The sequence below is a fragment of the Myotis nattereri genome (genome assembly GCF_964212035.1).
Source record: "Myotis nattereri genome assembly, chromosome: 11".
NCBI classification, from domain to species: Eukaryota; Metazoa; Chordata; class Mammalia; order Chiroptera; family Vespertilionidae; genus Myotis; species Myotis nattereri.
This window is the reverse complement of record NC_138086.1, coordinates 69,895,172-69,908,053: the sequence shown is the minus strand read 5'-3', so window position 1 is coordinate 69,908,053 and position 12,882 is coordinate 69,895,172. Positions and strand designations below refer to the sequence as shown.

General features: G+C 50.3%; 1 protein-coding gene across 2 annotated transcripts in view; it reads left to right on the top strand.

Annotated features, from left to right (window-relative positions):
• Positions 1-12,882, top strand: part of SRPK2 (SRSF protein kinase 2) — a 138,486-nt gene that overhangs the window by 119,525 nt on the left and 6,079 nt on the right. For both annotated transcript variants that reach the window (XM_081101785.1, XM_081101784.1), the window contains exons 11-14: positions 4,079-4,179; positions 4,287-4,394; positions 10,194-10,263; positions 10,873-10,965. In XM_081101785.1, coding sequence (XP_080957911.1) covers positions 4,079-4,179; positions 4,287-4,394; positions 10,194-10,263; positions 10,873-10,965 — 372 coding nt within the window. The remainder of the gene's footprint in view (positions 1-4,078; positions 4,180-4,286; positions 4,395-10,193; positions 10,264-10,872; positions 10,966-12,882) is intronic.

Here is a 12,882-nt window from a genome sequence, read left to right as displayed (position 1 = left end):
GTTGCCTCCTGCACAGGCCCTAACCCGGCCCAGGCTTGGGAGGAGCAAGCAAACAAGGTACGTGCTCTTGACCGGTATTGAACCTGGAACCCTTTGGTCTGCAGGCCAACGCTCTATCACCAGCCAAACCAGCAAAGGCGAAGTTCTTTTTTTCTTTTTCTTTTTTCATTGAGCCTAGTCTCTTCTTACCAAACAGACCTTTTGAATATTGTCACATTCTAGGGACATAGCAGAGACAGGATCTCCTCATCAAGGCATGTGATGGGAGGTCCTCATTTTGGTTTTCAGCTTGGCTGTTTCATAACCATGGCCAGCACCCCACCGCTCCCCCTATGGGAGGTGTTTTCTGCAAGAAAGGGGTGTGATCTAGAGGCTGGTGGGTGCCACTTGGTACTTAATGAATACGAGGCAAGAGAAACAAGCTTTTATGACGAAGACGATGATGAAGAAGATTGCCCAAACCCCAAGGAGTATAACCTTGATGAGCCAAACGCAGAAAGTGATTACACGTACAGCAGCTCGTGTGAACAATTCAATGGTGAATTGCCAAATGGACGACATAGAATTTGTTTAGATCCTTTTCATTACGGCAGAACGTGGTTGAAGAGGCCAGGCCAGAGTGAGAAGTCTGAAGGAAGGCACACACACCAGGCTGGAGAATGTGGGAGCCTCGAAGGTGGAGGGAGGAGGCAGGATTCCTCTTGGGTTGTTCGCTGCTGGATCCATAGACTAGACCCTGGCTCATCACGGCCGAGGGGCGGAGACTTGAGGCAGCGTGGTGTCGTCTTTCCCTTGCAAGTATGTTGGTCTGTTTTGGATCCTTCCCCTCTCACCTAATGGTGACCGTGTCAGTCCTGCCTAGGCTGGTGTAACTAACACAGGTCCTCTGCCATCTCACTTTGCTCTCACTCCCTAGCCATTCTCTGGAGAGCAGTCCAAAGAGAGAGCTTGTTGAAAGCTTATCCCGTCCACTGAGCATGGCCCCAGAGGCACAGTGCTAACGCTTACAGCTCTATGCAGTCTGCTCCCTGCCTGTCATTTCCCTAACATCCCCTGGGTCTACTTCCTGGGCTCATTCTGTACCTCCCACACTAGCTTTGTTCTGAAGTTTCTCAGAAGTACCAGCAGGTGTGTTGGTGCCTCTTTGCACTCCACCTCCCTGGCCTAGAGCTCCCTTCCCAGACTCCCTTTCCTCAGGCCTCTCCTCAGGCCTCCCCTGAACACCCTCCATTATCCAGCTCCTTTCTTTGCTTTGCTTTTCTTCACAGCATAAAGAGCCACCTGACATGGTGTGTGACCCATTTTATTTGCTTTATTGCCCATACTCCCAGCTGGTACATGAGTTACCTAATTTGGGGTGTGGTGGGTGAACCTCATTTGTCTTGTTTATGCTGTTTCTTGTGCCAAGACAGCACCTAGAACAGATAATGGGTCGGGTTTGGGCACTAAATCTCCTAGTTTTGCTCCTTGCATTTGGTACTGAATCTGCATATCGAGAGGGCATTCATGCCTCCTGTTACAGATACTTTAAACTAAAGTATCAATGTGGTTTTTCCCAGTGGTTAGAGTATCGACCCATGGACTGAAGGGTCTCGGGTTCAATTCCCGGATTCCCAGTCAAGGGCATGTACCTTGGTTGCAGGTTCCCCAGCCCCAGGTCAGGGCATGTGCAGAAGGCAACCAGTCGATGTGTCTCTCTCACATCGATGTTTCTCTCTCTCTCCCTTTTCCTCCCTCCCTCCCTCCCTTCCAATCTCTCTAGAAATCGATGGAGGAGATGTCCTTGGGTGAGGATTTAAGATGAATGAATGGATGAAGTATTAATCTGGGCCTAGAATAGAGCCTTGCAGTGCAGTGATGGCGGCTGTTTTGTCACCTGTAGGCCCCCTGGCTGTCGTCTTACTAGTTTCTAGGATGGTTTCAAGTGGAGGGAACACAGTGTCACCCTGAGACCAGTTTATCAGGAATGGCTTCAGGACTGCAGCCCTTCCTGGAGTGAACTCTTTCCACTTGCCACTCTCTCCTTGGTAGCAGTAAAATGGGTGTGACTGTGCAGCAAGCATGATTGTACCTGTGTTTGAATGACTTTTTGTTTAGCATAATTCTCTCCAGGTCCATCCATGCTGTTGCAAATGGTAAGAGTTCTTTCTTTTTCATAGCAGCGTAGTATTCCGTTGTGCAGATGTTTAAATGACTTTTTGAATATTACAGTCAGGTACTCAGAAGAAAGTTCTCTTTTACCTTCTCTGTGCTTTTATACAATTACATGTTTAAGGTAAATTCCATAGTGCCGTTTGTGAGGTGGTCATTGCCTCACACCTGAGCCAGGGATGTGGTCCCTGGAGCAGGCCCTTCCCCCGCCACTGGCAAGGGGAGCCCCAGGCTCTACAGGCCAGACACTGCCCGCCTCCGGTTTACAGTCTGTGTGTGCATGTGTGTGCGGGTGCGGGGAGGGGTGGTCCCTTCCCCTCCCTTCGTTTCACTGAGTCTCAAACAGCTTCAGTCATTGGCCAGAGTCTTAGAACTTGTAGGTGTTGGAACTTAGATTTTACTCCAGTTTTGCAGACCTCAGATTCCGGTTTCCTGCCTGCTGCCTCTCCTGTCAATGCCACACGGACTTGTCCAGCCTTTGCGTGCTGCCCATGCATCCATCAGGGCAGCATTTTTGTTTCTCCTGGAACTCTCTTCTCAACCCATTCTCTGTTCGGGGTGTACATTGTGCCTTTTTATGGGCTGCTTTCCTTCTTATTTTTCTGAGTTTCCTGTGTTTCTTCTTAGCTCAGATCTGGCCTTTGATGGGGCCCATGGTGATCAGTCTTTTTATAAAGAGGAACGTGGGCATTGGCAGTCAGCAGGAAGGGAACATGTGAGTCTGCCCGCCCCAGTGACCCACAGCCTGAGGAATGGGTCTTGAGGGTCAAACCAGAGCGCTCTCCACCTCCGCTGGCCCCTCCTGAGGCGCTGTGTCGGTGTTCTGGGTTCCAGGCACCTCACCTACCCACGGCCCTGTGAACAGTGAGCACGGCCGGCCTTGCTGCCCTGGGTGCTGAGGCGTCAGAGCCTCCGTCAGTGCCATGGCTTCCTGGCACAGATGCACCCACAGGAGGTTTGGTTCATTTCGCAGTGCCCAGCTTTGCCTGAGCAAAGGGTATTTAATGTTGTGTTTAGTCTGTAAAAACCATTTCAGAATTCTACAGTAAAAGCCATGGCTGTACCTCATCCTTTCCAGAATTCCGAGCTTGTAGGTCAGTTGAGGTTTGCTGCAGATGCTGACTGAGCTCCAGGATTTGCTGTCTGGGCCTCACCAGGTTACTTCCGTGGTCACTGGCCCGTGGTCACTGTGCGTGATGCAGGCATGGTCTGGACTTGTCTGAGACGCTCTTCTGTCCCGAGCCCTGAGGAGGCTGGCCCTGTGCCGACCAGGAGGTTCTCTCAGGGTCACCCTGGGGCTGAGAGGGGCCGATTATTTGGCAAGACCATCGTGAAGGACCTCAGAGGTTGAGAGGTTTGCCTTACAAACCAGGTCTTCTCAGGAAATCTATCTTCTGCAATATTCCTTGTCCAAGGCTAACCAGGCTGATGAGTCCTGGCCTTTAATCTGTTTAACCATCATCTAACATCCCAAGCAGAGGGGGGGCGGGGGTGCAGGGACAGTGACGCTCAGAGTGGCGCTCTGCTGCCATGCTCTGTAGTAATGCACAGATGGGCTAGGTGGGGCCCACCAGGGAATGTGCCCTTACACAGTGAGCAGCCAGAGACACGCAGGAGGGAGCCGCGCGGGGCTGGTCCCTCGCACAGGGCTGACCCGAGGGGCGAAGGAATTGGAGGCAAAGGAGAAAGGGCGGGGCGGTGCCCGAGGGGTCTTGGGCAGCCTAGTTTGTTCCTTTTTGCAAAATGTTTTCCAGAGATAGAGACCACAAATGTTAAATTCTGTTGAGTTCAGCTTACAGGGTTCCAGGCCTAAATGACCATCCTATCCCTTTTCTGGAAAAGGAGGCTCTGTGCCCGGCAGACGTGTGTGCACACCTGCCAGCCACTTCCCCCATGCACTAACTGTCGTGCTGTTTGCTCATGCCAGCCAAAACCCGGGCAGCGGACTTACTGGTGAATCCCCTGGATCCACGGAACGCCGATAAAATTAGAGTTAAAATTGCTGACCTGGGAAATGCTTGTTGGGTGGTAAGTAGAATTTTCTTTCTAAAACATTTGGTTGTGGCCATGTAGAAGACAGGCTGTTTTCTTTTTTTAATGTGTCCTCCCTGGTAATGCAGTCTGTTCCCTTTCAGCACAAACACTTCACAGAAGACATCCAGACACGTCAGTACAGATCCATAGAGGTTTTAATAGGAGCAGGTTACAGCACCCCTGCTGACATCTGGAGCACGGCCTGTATGGTAAGAGCGGCGTAGGGCGTGGCCACCTTCCTCCCGGCAGAGGCTCATCACCTGGGTGCCCGTGACGGGCAGGGTCTCGCTGGTGCTGCCGTCCGCACCGTCCTGACCATGGAGGTTGTCCACTGTGGGCAGGGGAGGGGCAGGTTGCAGCCTTAAGTGTCCTAAGAATTGGAAGAACCCTTCTCGGGCATGTCCTGGGCGTGGGCTGGGTTGGGTCTGGTCTTGTGAGAGAGGTGTCCTCTCAAGACCCTGGGCAGCCAGCCCTGAGAACCAGACCTCCACTGTGGTGGCAGCGACTTCAGCTAATTCCTCTGGTTGCTGAGAGCCTGCAGGTTGTCTGCAGCCTCATGCTTCACTCACACTGTGGCCCAGGGGATGCTTTTCTGAGTGTGGAGGCCCCTGGCCGACCCTATCTCTTTACTGGAGAGGAAGGTCAGCCATCTACCAGTGTTTTGTCTCTCTTTTTCTATAAAGTCAAATCTAGAGAATGTCCTGGCTTCTTGTTCAGGGCTGTCCATTCGCTTCGTAGACAGCAGTAGCTGCATACGCTCCTGAGACCGGGTCTTCCGTGGGGGGACCACGGTGAGCTTTTCCTCGGGCCTCAGGAGTCCTCTTCCACCCGGTGTCCAGTCCTTTCCCGCGGCCGGTCTTGTGCATCAGGAGTTTAGTGGTGTCTAAGCTCGCCCCAGGCCCCACCAGGGCATCTCTTTCTCACTCCCTACATGTGAACTGATGAACGTGAACGGTCCGTCATCCATAAGCCGGTTTCGGTTTCTCTTTCTTGGCCCTCTCTCCTGGCCAGGTCAGCACCTTCCTCCTCGTGGCTGTACTGGGGAGTCCTGTGTTGGAAATGGAGTGGGTGTGTGTTGGTTAGAGTGGTGGTTCATGCTTTCCTTATTTCATATCCCCCCCTCACCCCCCAATTCTCCTCTGACCTTGAAATGCAAGGGCATGTGTGCAAAGCTAGGCACTTGTCTCATTGAAAAAATGCTGAATAATTAGATTTACTGTTATTCAAAGGTGAATGTAACAGTTGAGTTTATTGGATTATTTGTTACCGCTGCAGCAAAAGCATTGTTAATAGCACTAAAACGATATGAAAAAAGTAGATGTTTCAGGTTAGCATGATCTGAGGCAACAGATACGGCAAACAGAACTGAAACTGTGCCTTTCTATTCCCGCGTGGCTCTGATGGATATTTCCAGATAATTCTGAAAATTTAGTTTCTCAGTAAGTATCAAAAACTAAGGCATTGCTGTGACTGGGTATGGAAAAGAATGGTTAAAAGACTTGGTGGAAATGTGGTGGTTCCTTTGAAGCTCGAGATGCTCTGTGTGGCTCCCGAGGGCAGGCGGGGGCGGGCGGGGGCCGGGGGGGGGGGGGCTGGGGCAGGAGAGGGGAGGCTTTGAACAGTGGGAGCTGCGGGGGAGGATGCTTCAGGACGGGCTGAGGTCAGGCCTTGCTTGTCCCAGCAGCACAGAAGGGGCCACGTCAGAGCCGCCCTGAAGAGACTCTGAGAACTTTTTTAACTCTGATATCCTGTGCTTCTAATTTTGGATGTTAAATGTTGGTGATATAACCAGAAAAATAGGACAAGATCACAGATATGGCAGAATAATGGCAGAGCAGGCAGTACAGGCCATACCAGGGTGTCTGTCTTCCCTCCATTAGAGAAGAATTGGTCCGTCCACACAGTCTCCTGCCCGCTGACTCCTGCTGCTGCTGCTGTAAATGGTGGCCTCAACTTCAGCCACCCCTGGGGAAGAGCATTCACTCGTCTCCTTCCAGCAGCTCTCCCCCGACCTTCTCGCCCCTCCTTTCCAATAAATTAAACACACTCTCCCTCAGCACTTCTAGGGCCACTTATGAGGCTATGAAAATTTTTGCCAACGGTGATTTTTCTAGGAGGTGCAGTCTTCATTCTCTCCCCCCCTCCCCACCCCCCTTGTCCCCGAAGGTCGTGACTGAGAGCTCCCTTTTGTTCTAAGTAGAGAACCTGGTAAAGATGAGGCAGTGTTTCCACATGCCCATCCTTTTATCAAAGTTTAAAAATGTAACAGTGTATTACATTCATAATTCCAAGCTGCGTTAAGCTCCAGCATTCTTGGAGGAGAAGCCCAGAGTCCTCTGGGTGTTAGGTGGCACCAAGCTCTGCGGAGACTGCAGTGGGGGTGGCGCTCCTGCGGGGTGGCCGCACCATCCTGCTCATGAGCCCTCAGGAAAGGACAGCACAGTGAGCGCAGCAGCTGGAGGTGATCAGGTGTAAGTGCATGGACCTGTCACACTGTGCGGGTCGAGGCGTGGCTCCTCTGTACCGGTCAGAGCCCCCGAATAGGTAGCTTTGTGTGGACGCCATGGTGAGTTTGAGTCTGTGCTCTAGAAACAAGAAAAGCCATCGGACAGATTTCACTAAACTTCTTTAGCACTGGTCACATGGCAGAACTAACAGGTGTCCTTACCTATTCAGAATGGGGCACTTTGGCATGAGAGGCGTTTCAGGAAAGAGATCTCCCCAGAATCTGAGAACAGAGGTTGGTCCAAGGGAGGCCCTCTGAGGCATCAGGCCACGTACAGAGGAAGAATCCAAAGTTCCCAGTGACTGAAAATAAATAAGAATTATGAAGGTTGTGTTGGGAGTCACTTAATGAGTCAAAGGCAGAAGCCTCATGGTTTCATAGCTACCGGCAGGTAAGGAAGTCGCAAAGTCCAGATGTTGATGTTTTCTTGGTCGTGTGTGTTTGCCCTGTTATGCATGTCTTGTTTGTTAAGAAAATCTCGTCACTCTCCAGAGAACCAGGACCAGATAACATGAGGAGCCCCTCTTCCTTTCCTCTTGTGAACCATTTCATCAATAGGCTTGTTTGACTTAAGGATTTCCTTGGAAACATGTGGGTACTATCAAATAGCCATCTTTCCAGGAACACTCAGCGGATATACCCCAGTGTTAGGCTGCACGCAGTGCACACAGCTGGGTTGAAATATTTTTGGAAATTAGTTAGAAAAGTGAGGACCTAAGGGAGGGCCAGGGGCAGCTGGCACTCTCCTTGGAGCTCCCATCTGCAGCCTCGTGGGTCTTCCTGTGAGGGCTTCACCGCTCCCTCTGGCCTTGTAGGTACTGAGTTGATTGTGTCCTGGTCTTCCCCAAGTAAGGCCGTTCAGTGTGAAACCCAATTGTTCCTCTTGGCACTTGAGGCCAAATGTGAGGTTTTGTGTCCTGACCTGGGATCGGTTGTTTACTGGCTGGAGAGGAGAGGCCCCGTCCTCGGGCACTGCAGCGCTGGGGCAACGCTGTACTCCAGGTCCTGCTCAGACCCAGAGCTAGTTTGGGCAGGGACCCCAAGTTCATGAACTAGTGGTTCCAGGCTGAGTAGGCCAAACTGTGGTTTTGAGCGTCGGGAGAGATGCCCCAGCCGCAGGCCAACAAGTCTTCCCCAGGTTGCCTTCCCCATGGTATGGTCATTGACCCAAGAAGATGGGTCAGTGCAGTTGGCAGCTCATTGAAGGGGGAGTGGGGAGGGCAGTGCCTTGAGACAAGTGGGAGTTGTGCCACAGTCAGATCCACAGCACCTTTCAGAGCAGCACAAGCTAATACAGAATAGAAGTAAGTATGGTAAAAACCAAAAATGGGATTTAGCTTATCCTGTTTTGTTTTTAAAACATGTGTATTTGATCAGCAGAGCAATAGTAGTTGCTGCCTTTATATATTATTATCACACTAGAGGCCTTGTGCACGAAATTTGTGCACTGTGCGTGCGGGGGGGGGGGGGGCCTGGGGGGGTGGTCCCTCAGCCTAGCCTGCACCCTCTCCAATCTGGGACCCATCGGGGGATGTCTGACTGCTGGTTTAGGCCCGATCCACTAGGGATCGGGCCTAAACTGGCAGTTGGACATCCCTCTCACAATCCGGGACTGCTGGCTCCCAACCTCTTGCCTGCCTGCCTGATTGCCCCCTAACCACTCCCCTGTCAGCCCGATCGCCCCCAACTGCCCTCTCCTGCTGATCATCTTGTGGCTGTGGGTGCTGCCATCTTTGAGGGCAGGGCAGTCAATTAGCATATTCCCTCCTTATTGGCTGTGGGTGCTGCCATCTCGGTGGGCGGGGCAGCCAATTAGCATAGTCTCTTCTTACTAGCTGTGGGCGCTGCCATCTTTGAGGGCAGGGCAGTCAATTAGCATATTCCCTTCTTATTGGCTGTGGGTGCCGCCATCTTTGCGACGGTGTGAGGGTCAATTAGTATATTCCCTCTTTATTAGATAAGATTATTAAACTCATAGTTCTGAGATGGTGTGTGTGTGCACGAACCTGGTGGAAGTGGGAACAGGTGGCCTCCTCTACACAGGTGTGCTAGGGGCAGACAGTGGCCACCGAGGCAGCCAGCTCTCCTTGCCCTCCTCGGAGGGCTGCACAGGGATCAGGTTCCTCCCAGCCCCAGACACAGGGCAAGAGGGGCTTCTTAGGTTCTAGGTCAGTGATGGCAAACCTTTTGAGCTCGGCGTGTCAGCATTTTGAAAAACCCTAACTTAACTCTGTTGCCGTGTCACATGTAGAAATTTTTTGATATTTGCAACCATAGTAAAACAAAGATTTATATTGTTGACATTTATTTTATATATTTAAATGCCATTAAACAAAGAAAAATCAACCAAAAAAATGAGTTCGCGGGCCTGAGTGGGGCGGCGGAGCCGGGATGGTTCTGCTGGAGAGTGAGCAGACGATGGCCGAACTAAACCCATTCCGAGGAAGGGCTCAGTGGAGGGCTTCAAGCCCTCAGACAAGTGTCTGTTAAGAGCCACTGATGGGAAAAAGAAGATTAGCACAGTGGTGAGCTCCAAAGAAGTGAATAAGTTTCAGATGGCTTATTCAAACCTACTGAGAGCAAACATGGACGGGCTGAAGAAGAGGGACAAGAAGAGCAAGAGTAAGAAGAGCAAGGCAGCTCAGTGACGGTCCGGGTTCCCCGCTTTCACCAACTCACCACCACATTGCTGTTTTCCTTCGGTTTTTACTTTTGGCCACAAAACTAGGTTTCTGGTTCCCCGACATTAACTGTTTTCATGTGAGATTATGTTCGTTTTGGACGGAAGAAGAGCTGTGATGTTTACAGGGTAGTTATAAGAAGCCAGTTTATTTTAGATCTGGCTAATTGGTCTGTGTTGCCTACTTGTGTATTCCTGGATTTTAGTTATAGAATCTGTAGGCATCTGTGTGAAGAACAATGCATCATTAAACCTGTCTATTTATCAAAAAAAAAAAAAAATGAGTTCGCGTCTCACCTCTGACACACGTGGCATAGGTTCGCTATCACTGTTCTAGGTGTTCCTTTGGTTGAGTCAGAAATGAATGACATGATGAGATGTTGAAAATAGCCCCCTTAGTTACTAAGACATGAAGGTCTTTGCTTCAGGAGAGTGGCAGCAGCCAGGGGCCAGGTTAGCCTGCTGGTTGAGTGCAGGCTCTGGAAGCAGAGAGACCTCGCCGGGATCGAGTCCTCCTACCACTCGAGGCTGAGCAGTGTTCTGGCCAGCCCTCCGCACAGCTTGTGGTGCCAGGGCATGTCTGTTTACTGCCAGTAAAATAAGGACAGTGCACAGCCCTTTCGTCTTCCAGCAAAGGAGGTGCAAGATTACTTCTGGGGCTTTTTTGAACTTTTTGAAAGGGAGAAAAAATTTGGAGTTGAGGCCTTTTAAGGAGGCTTTTTGGTTTGATTGAGATCCTTAAAAAAATGTAGGTCTCTGTACAAGGAGGAGAACTTGGGGCCAGTCTCTGGAGTGCTTAGCCTGTCATCTGTTGTGTTTTAGGCCTTTGAGCTGGCGACCGGAGATTATTTGTTTGAACCGCATTCTGGAGAGGACTATTCCAGAGACGAAGGTGAGTATTGCTGCCTGCTGGTACCGTAGTGTGGGGCTCCTGCCCGCGGGTCCTGAAATTCTGGAGAGTATTATATCTTGTTCTGAAATAGAACCATGTGTTGGTGTTTGAACACCAAGTTCAGATGATTTTCTTTTTGAGCTTGAAGCCCCTTCAGTGACAGGGAATGGGCAGAGCCTCCTGGAGCGCCTTCCCTCCTGCTGCCCACAGGCCCCGCCCCCCCGCGCCCCAGCCGCCGGGAGAGGACAGGCTGCACAGAGCCGGGGCCTCTGTTCCTTTTGTCCGCTGATCCGCTACTTGTTTTCCTCTCCTGTTGGGGAGCTGAGCTGAAACCCAGGGAATTCGAGCTTGAACCCCATCTGTGAACCTGGCCCTCTCTGTGCTGAGTTGCTTGTGATGCTGGGTGGTCTGGGATGTGCTGGTGTTCATGACCGTGAATGCTCCAGATGGTGCTGAGGCCTGCCAGTCCCAGAGCCTCTGCATGGCTGTGCTGCAAACATTGTTGATTTGAATCTGTTTCTGAGTTTTTACTAATTTGTTTTTTCCCTCTTTTACCCCCTCCTTCCCTCTGTCCCGCCCATTCCCATCCCTTTTTTCTCTCCTTTGTAGACCACATAGCCCACATCATAGAGCTGCTAGGCAGTATCCCAAGGCACTTTGCTCTGTCTGGAAAATACTCTCGGGAATTCTTCAATCGCAGAGGTAGTACCTCTTCTTTTTGGAAAGCGCCACGATGCAGACAGAAACGGAATAGCAGCTACTGGTTTCAGCATTCATGGTGACAGAGGCGTTTCTCCTAAATTTATAAAGCAGCCGGCAGAACCCGGTGCTGGTGTCAAAGCTGGGAGGGAAGTCACGTGGCCCAGTGCTGCGTCCCCTGTGCACCAGCTCCTCCGAGGTGTCCTGGGCCCGGCGCCTGCGTCCAGCACACGGCGGAGCCAGTGCTTTTGTTGCTCTGGCCGCTCGGTTTCTGTCTGCACAGGCGGTGGCCGTGTCTGCATGCAGCGTGCTGATTAAACTGTCGCGTGTTTCTGTTTTGCTGGTAATGTTTCCCAATGCAGATCACATAGCATTGATCATTGAACTGCTCGGGAAAATCCCTCGAAAATTCGCTATGTTGGGGAAATATTCCAAGGAATTTTCACCAGAAAAGGTAACAGTACTATGCAACACTAATTTCAGCATAATCCTCTCCCTAAAGGAGAAATTAGGCTTTTGCACTTGGGCATTGGAGAAAAACCTGGACTTTCACAACTGGGGAATTCTACTGAAGGAAGCTCCCAAGAAATAAACATGAGTGAACCATCTGATACCTGTGGAATAAGAATTTTGTAAGAGACAACCTTCCTAAAATCTTTTATCTCCTCCACACCTCCTCTCTCCTGCTCTGAGTACCAATCTGTGTATTAAAGTATTTATAAGAGGAGTGAAGTGATCGTTAGAAACCAGCTAAACTTACCTTTACATTTTCTGTGCTGTTCATGGAGCTGGAGTGACCTGCACCGGAGCAGCGGCAGACCAGAGCCTTGCCTTGTGAACGCCCACTGCTGTCCTCTGGGACCTGTCGGCGGTTCATGCAGTGGGCAGGCCTGTGACACCCATTGAGCTCCATTCCTGCAAACCCGCCCCTGTTCCCCCATTGCCGGATCTCACACTGTATTATAAGTGATTTTATTTTAATATTATTGTTCTGATTGATCCTTCCTTGGCATGACCTGTTTCTTTGCCCTGTATAGTCAGTCCCCTTATTAATGATCAGTTTTCAAAAACTCCAGGGAATTATTTTTAAAGAGTCCCTCCCCAGTGCTATAGTCTTTTGTGTGAATATAATTCTCTTAATTCATGATTTTTCAGCTTAATTTTTTTATTGTTGTTAGAACCTTTAAAATTGGTGTGAGCAGGACATGGAGTTATAGAAATTCCTGAAAATCTCAGATACTCTCTGCCCCCTGCCCTAATCTGATTTGTTGCACCAATTTGACATTTTATTTTCCTATGAGATAAAGGAATTCTTAGAGTAGTTACCCCCCCCCCCTTTTATTGTTGTTAATTCTCATCCAAGGATATTTTCTCATTGTTTTTTAGAGAGAGTGGAAGGGAAGGGGAAAAACATTGATGTGAGAGAGGCACATCGATTGGTTGCCTCCTGCAAGTGCCCTGATCAGGGCCAGGGATTGGGGATTGAGCCTGCAACCAAGGTACATGTCCTTGACTGGAATTGAACCCAGGACCCTTCAGTCCACAGCCGACAGACGCTCTATCCACTGAGCCAGACCAGCTGGGCTAGAGTAGTTATCTTTTATTATACACTTGATGCTCAGCTCACCAGCCTTGTTTTGTCCTGTAGGTTTTATTTCCCTGTTAAATATACGGGAAAACCGAGAACTAACCATGGGAAGGTGTTCATGTGTTCCACTTCCTGGAGCACATTGACCACAACCGATCTTTTCTGGGACCACCCAGTGGGCAGCCTGTGACATGTGAAACCAGATGCAGTTGTTTTTTTACTACCTTTTTACGGCTTATCACAGGAAAAAGAATTGCCAGGGAAAACGATTTACCAGTCAACCTGTATTAATTTTGGTTCTGAGATTCTGGTCTTCAAGTGTGGGTCACAGG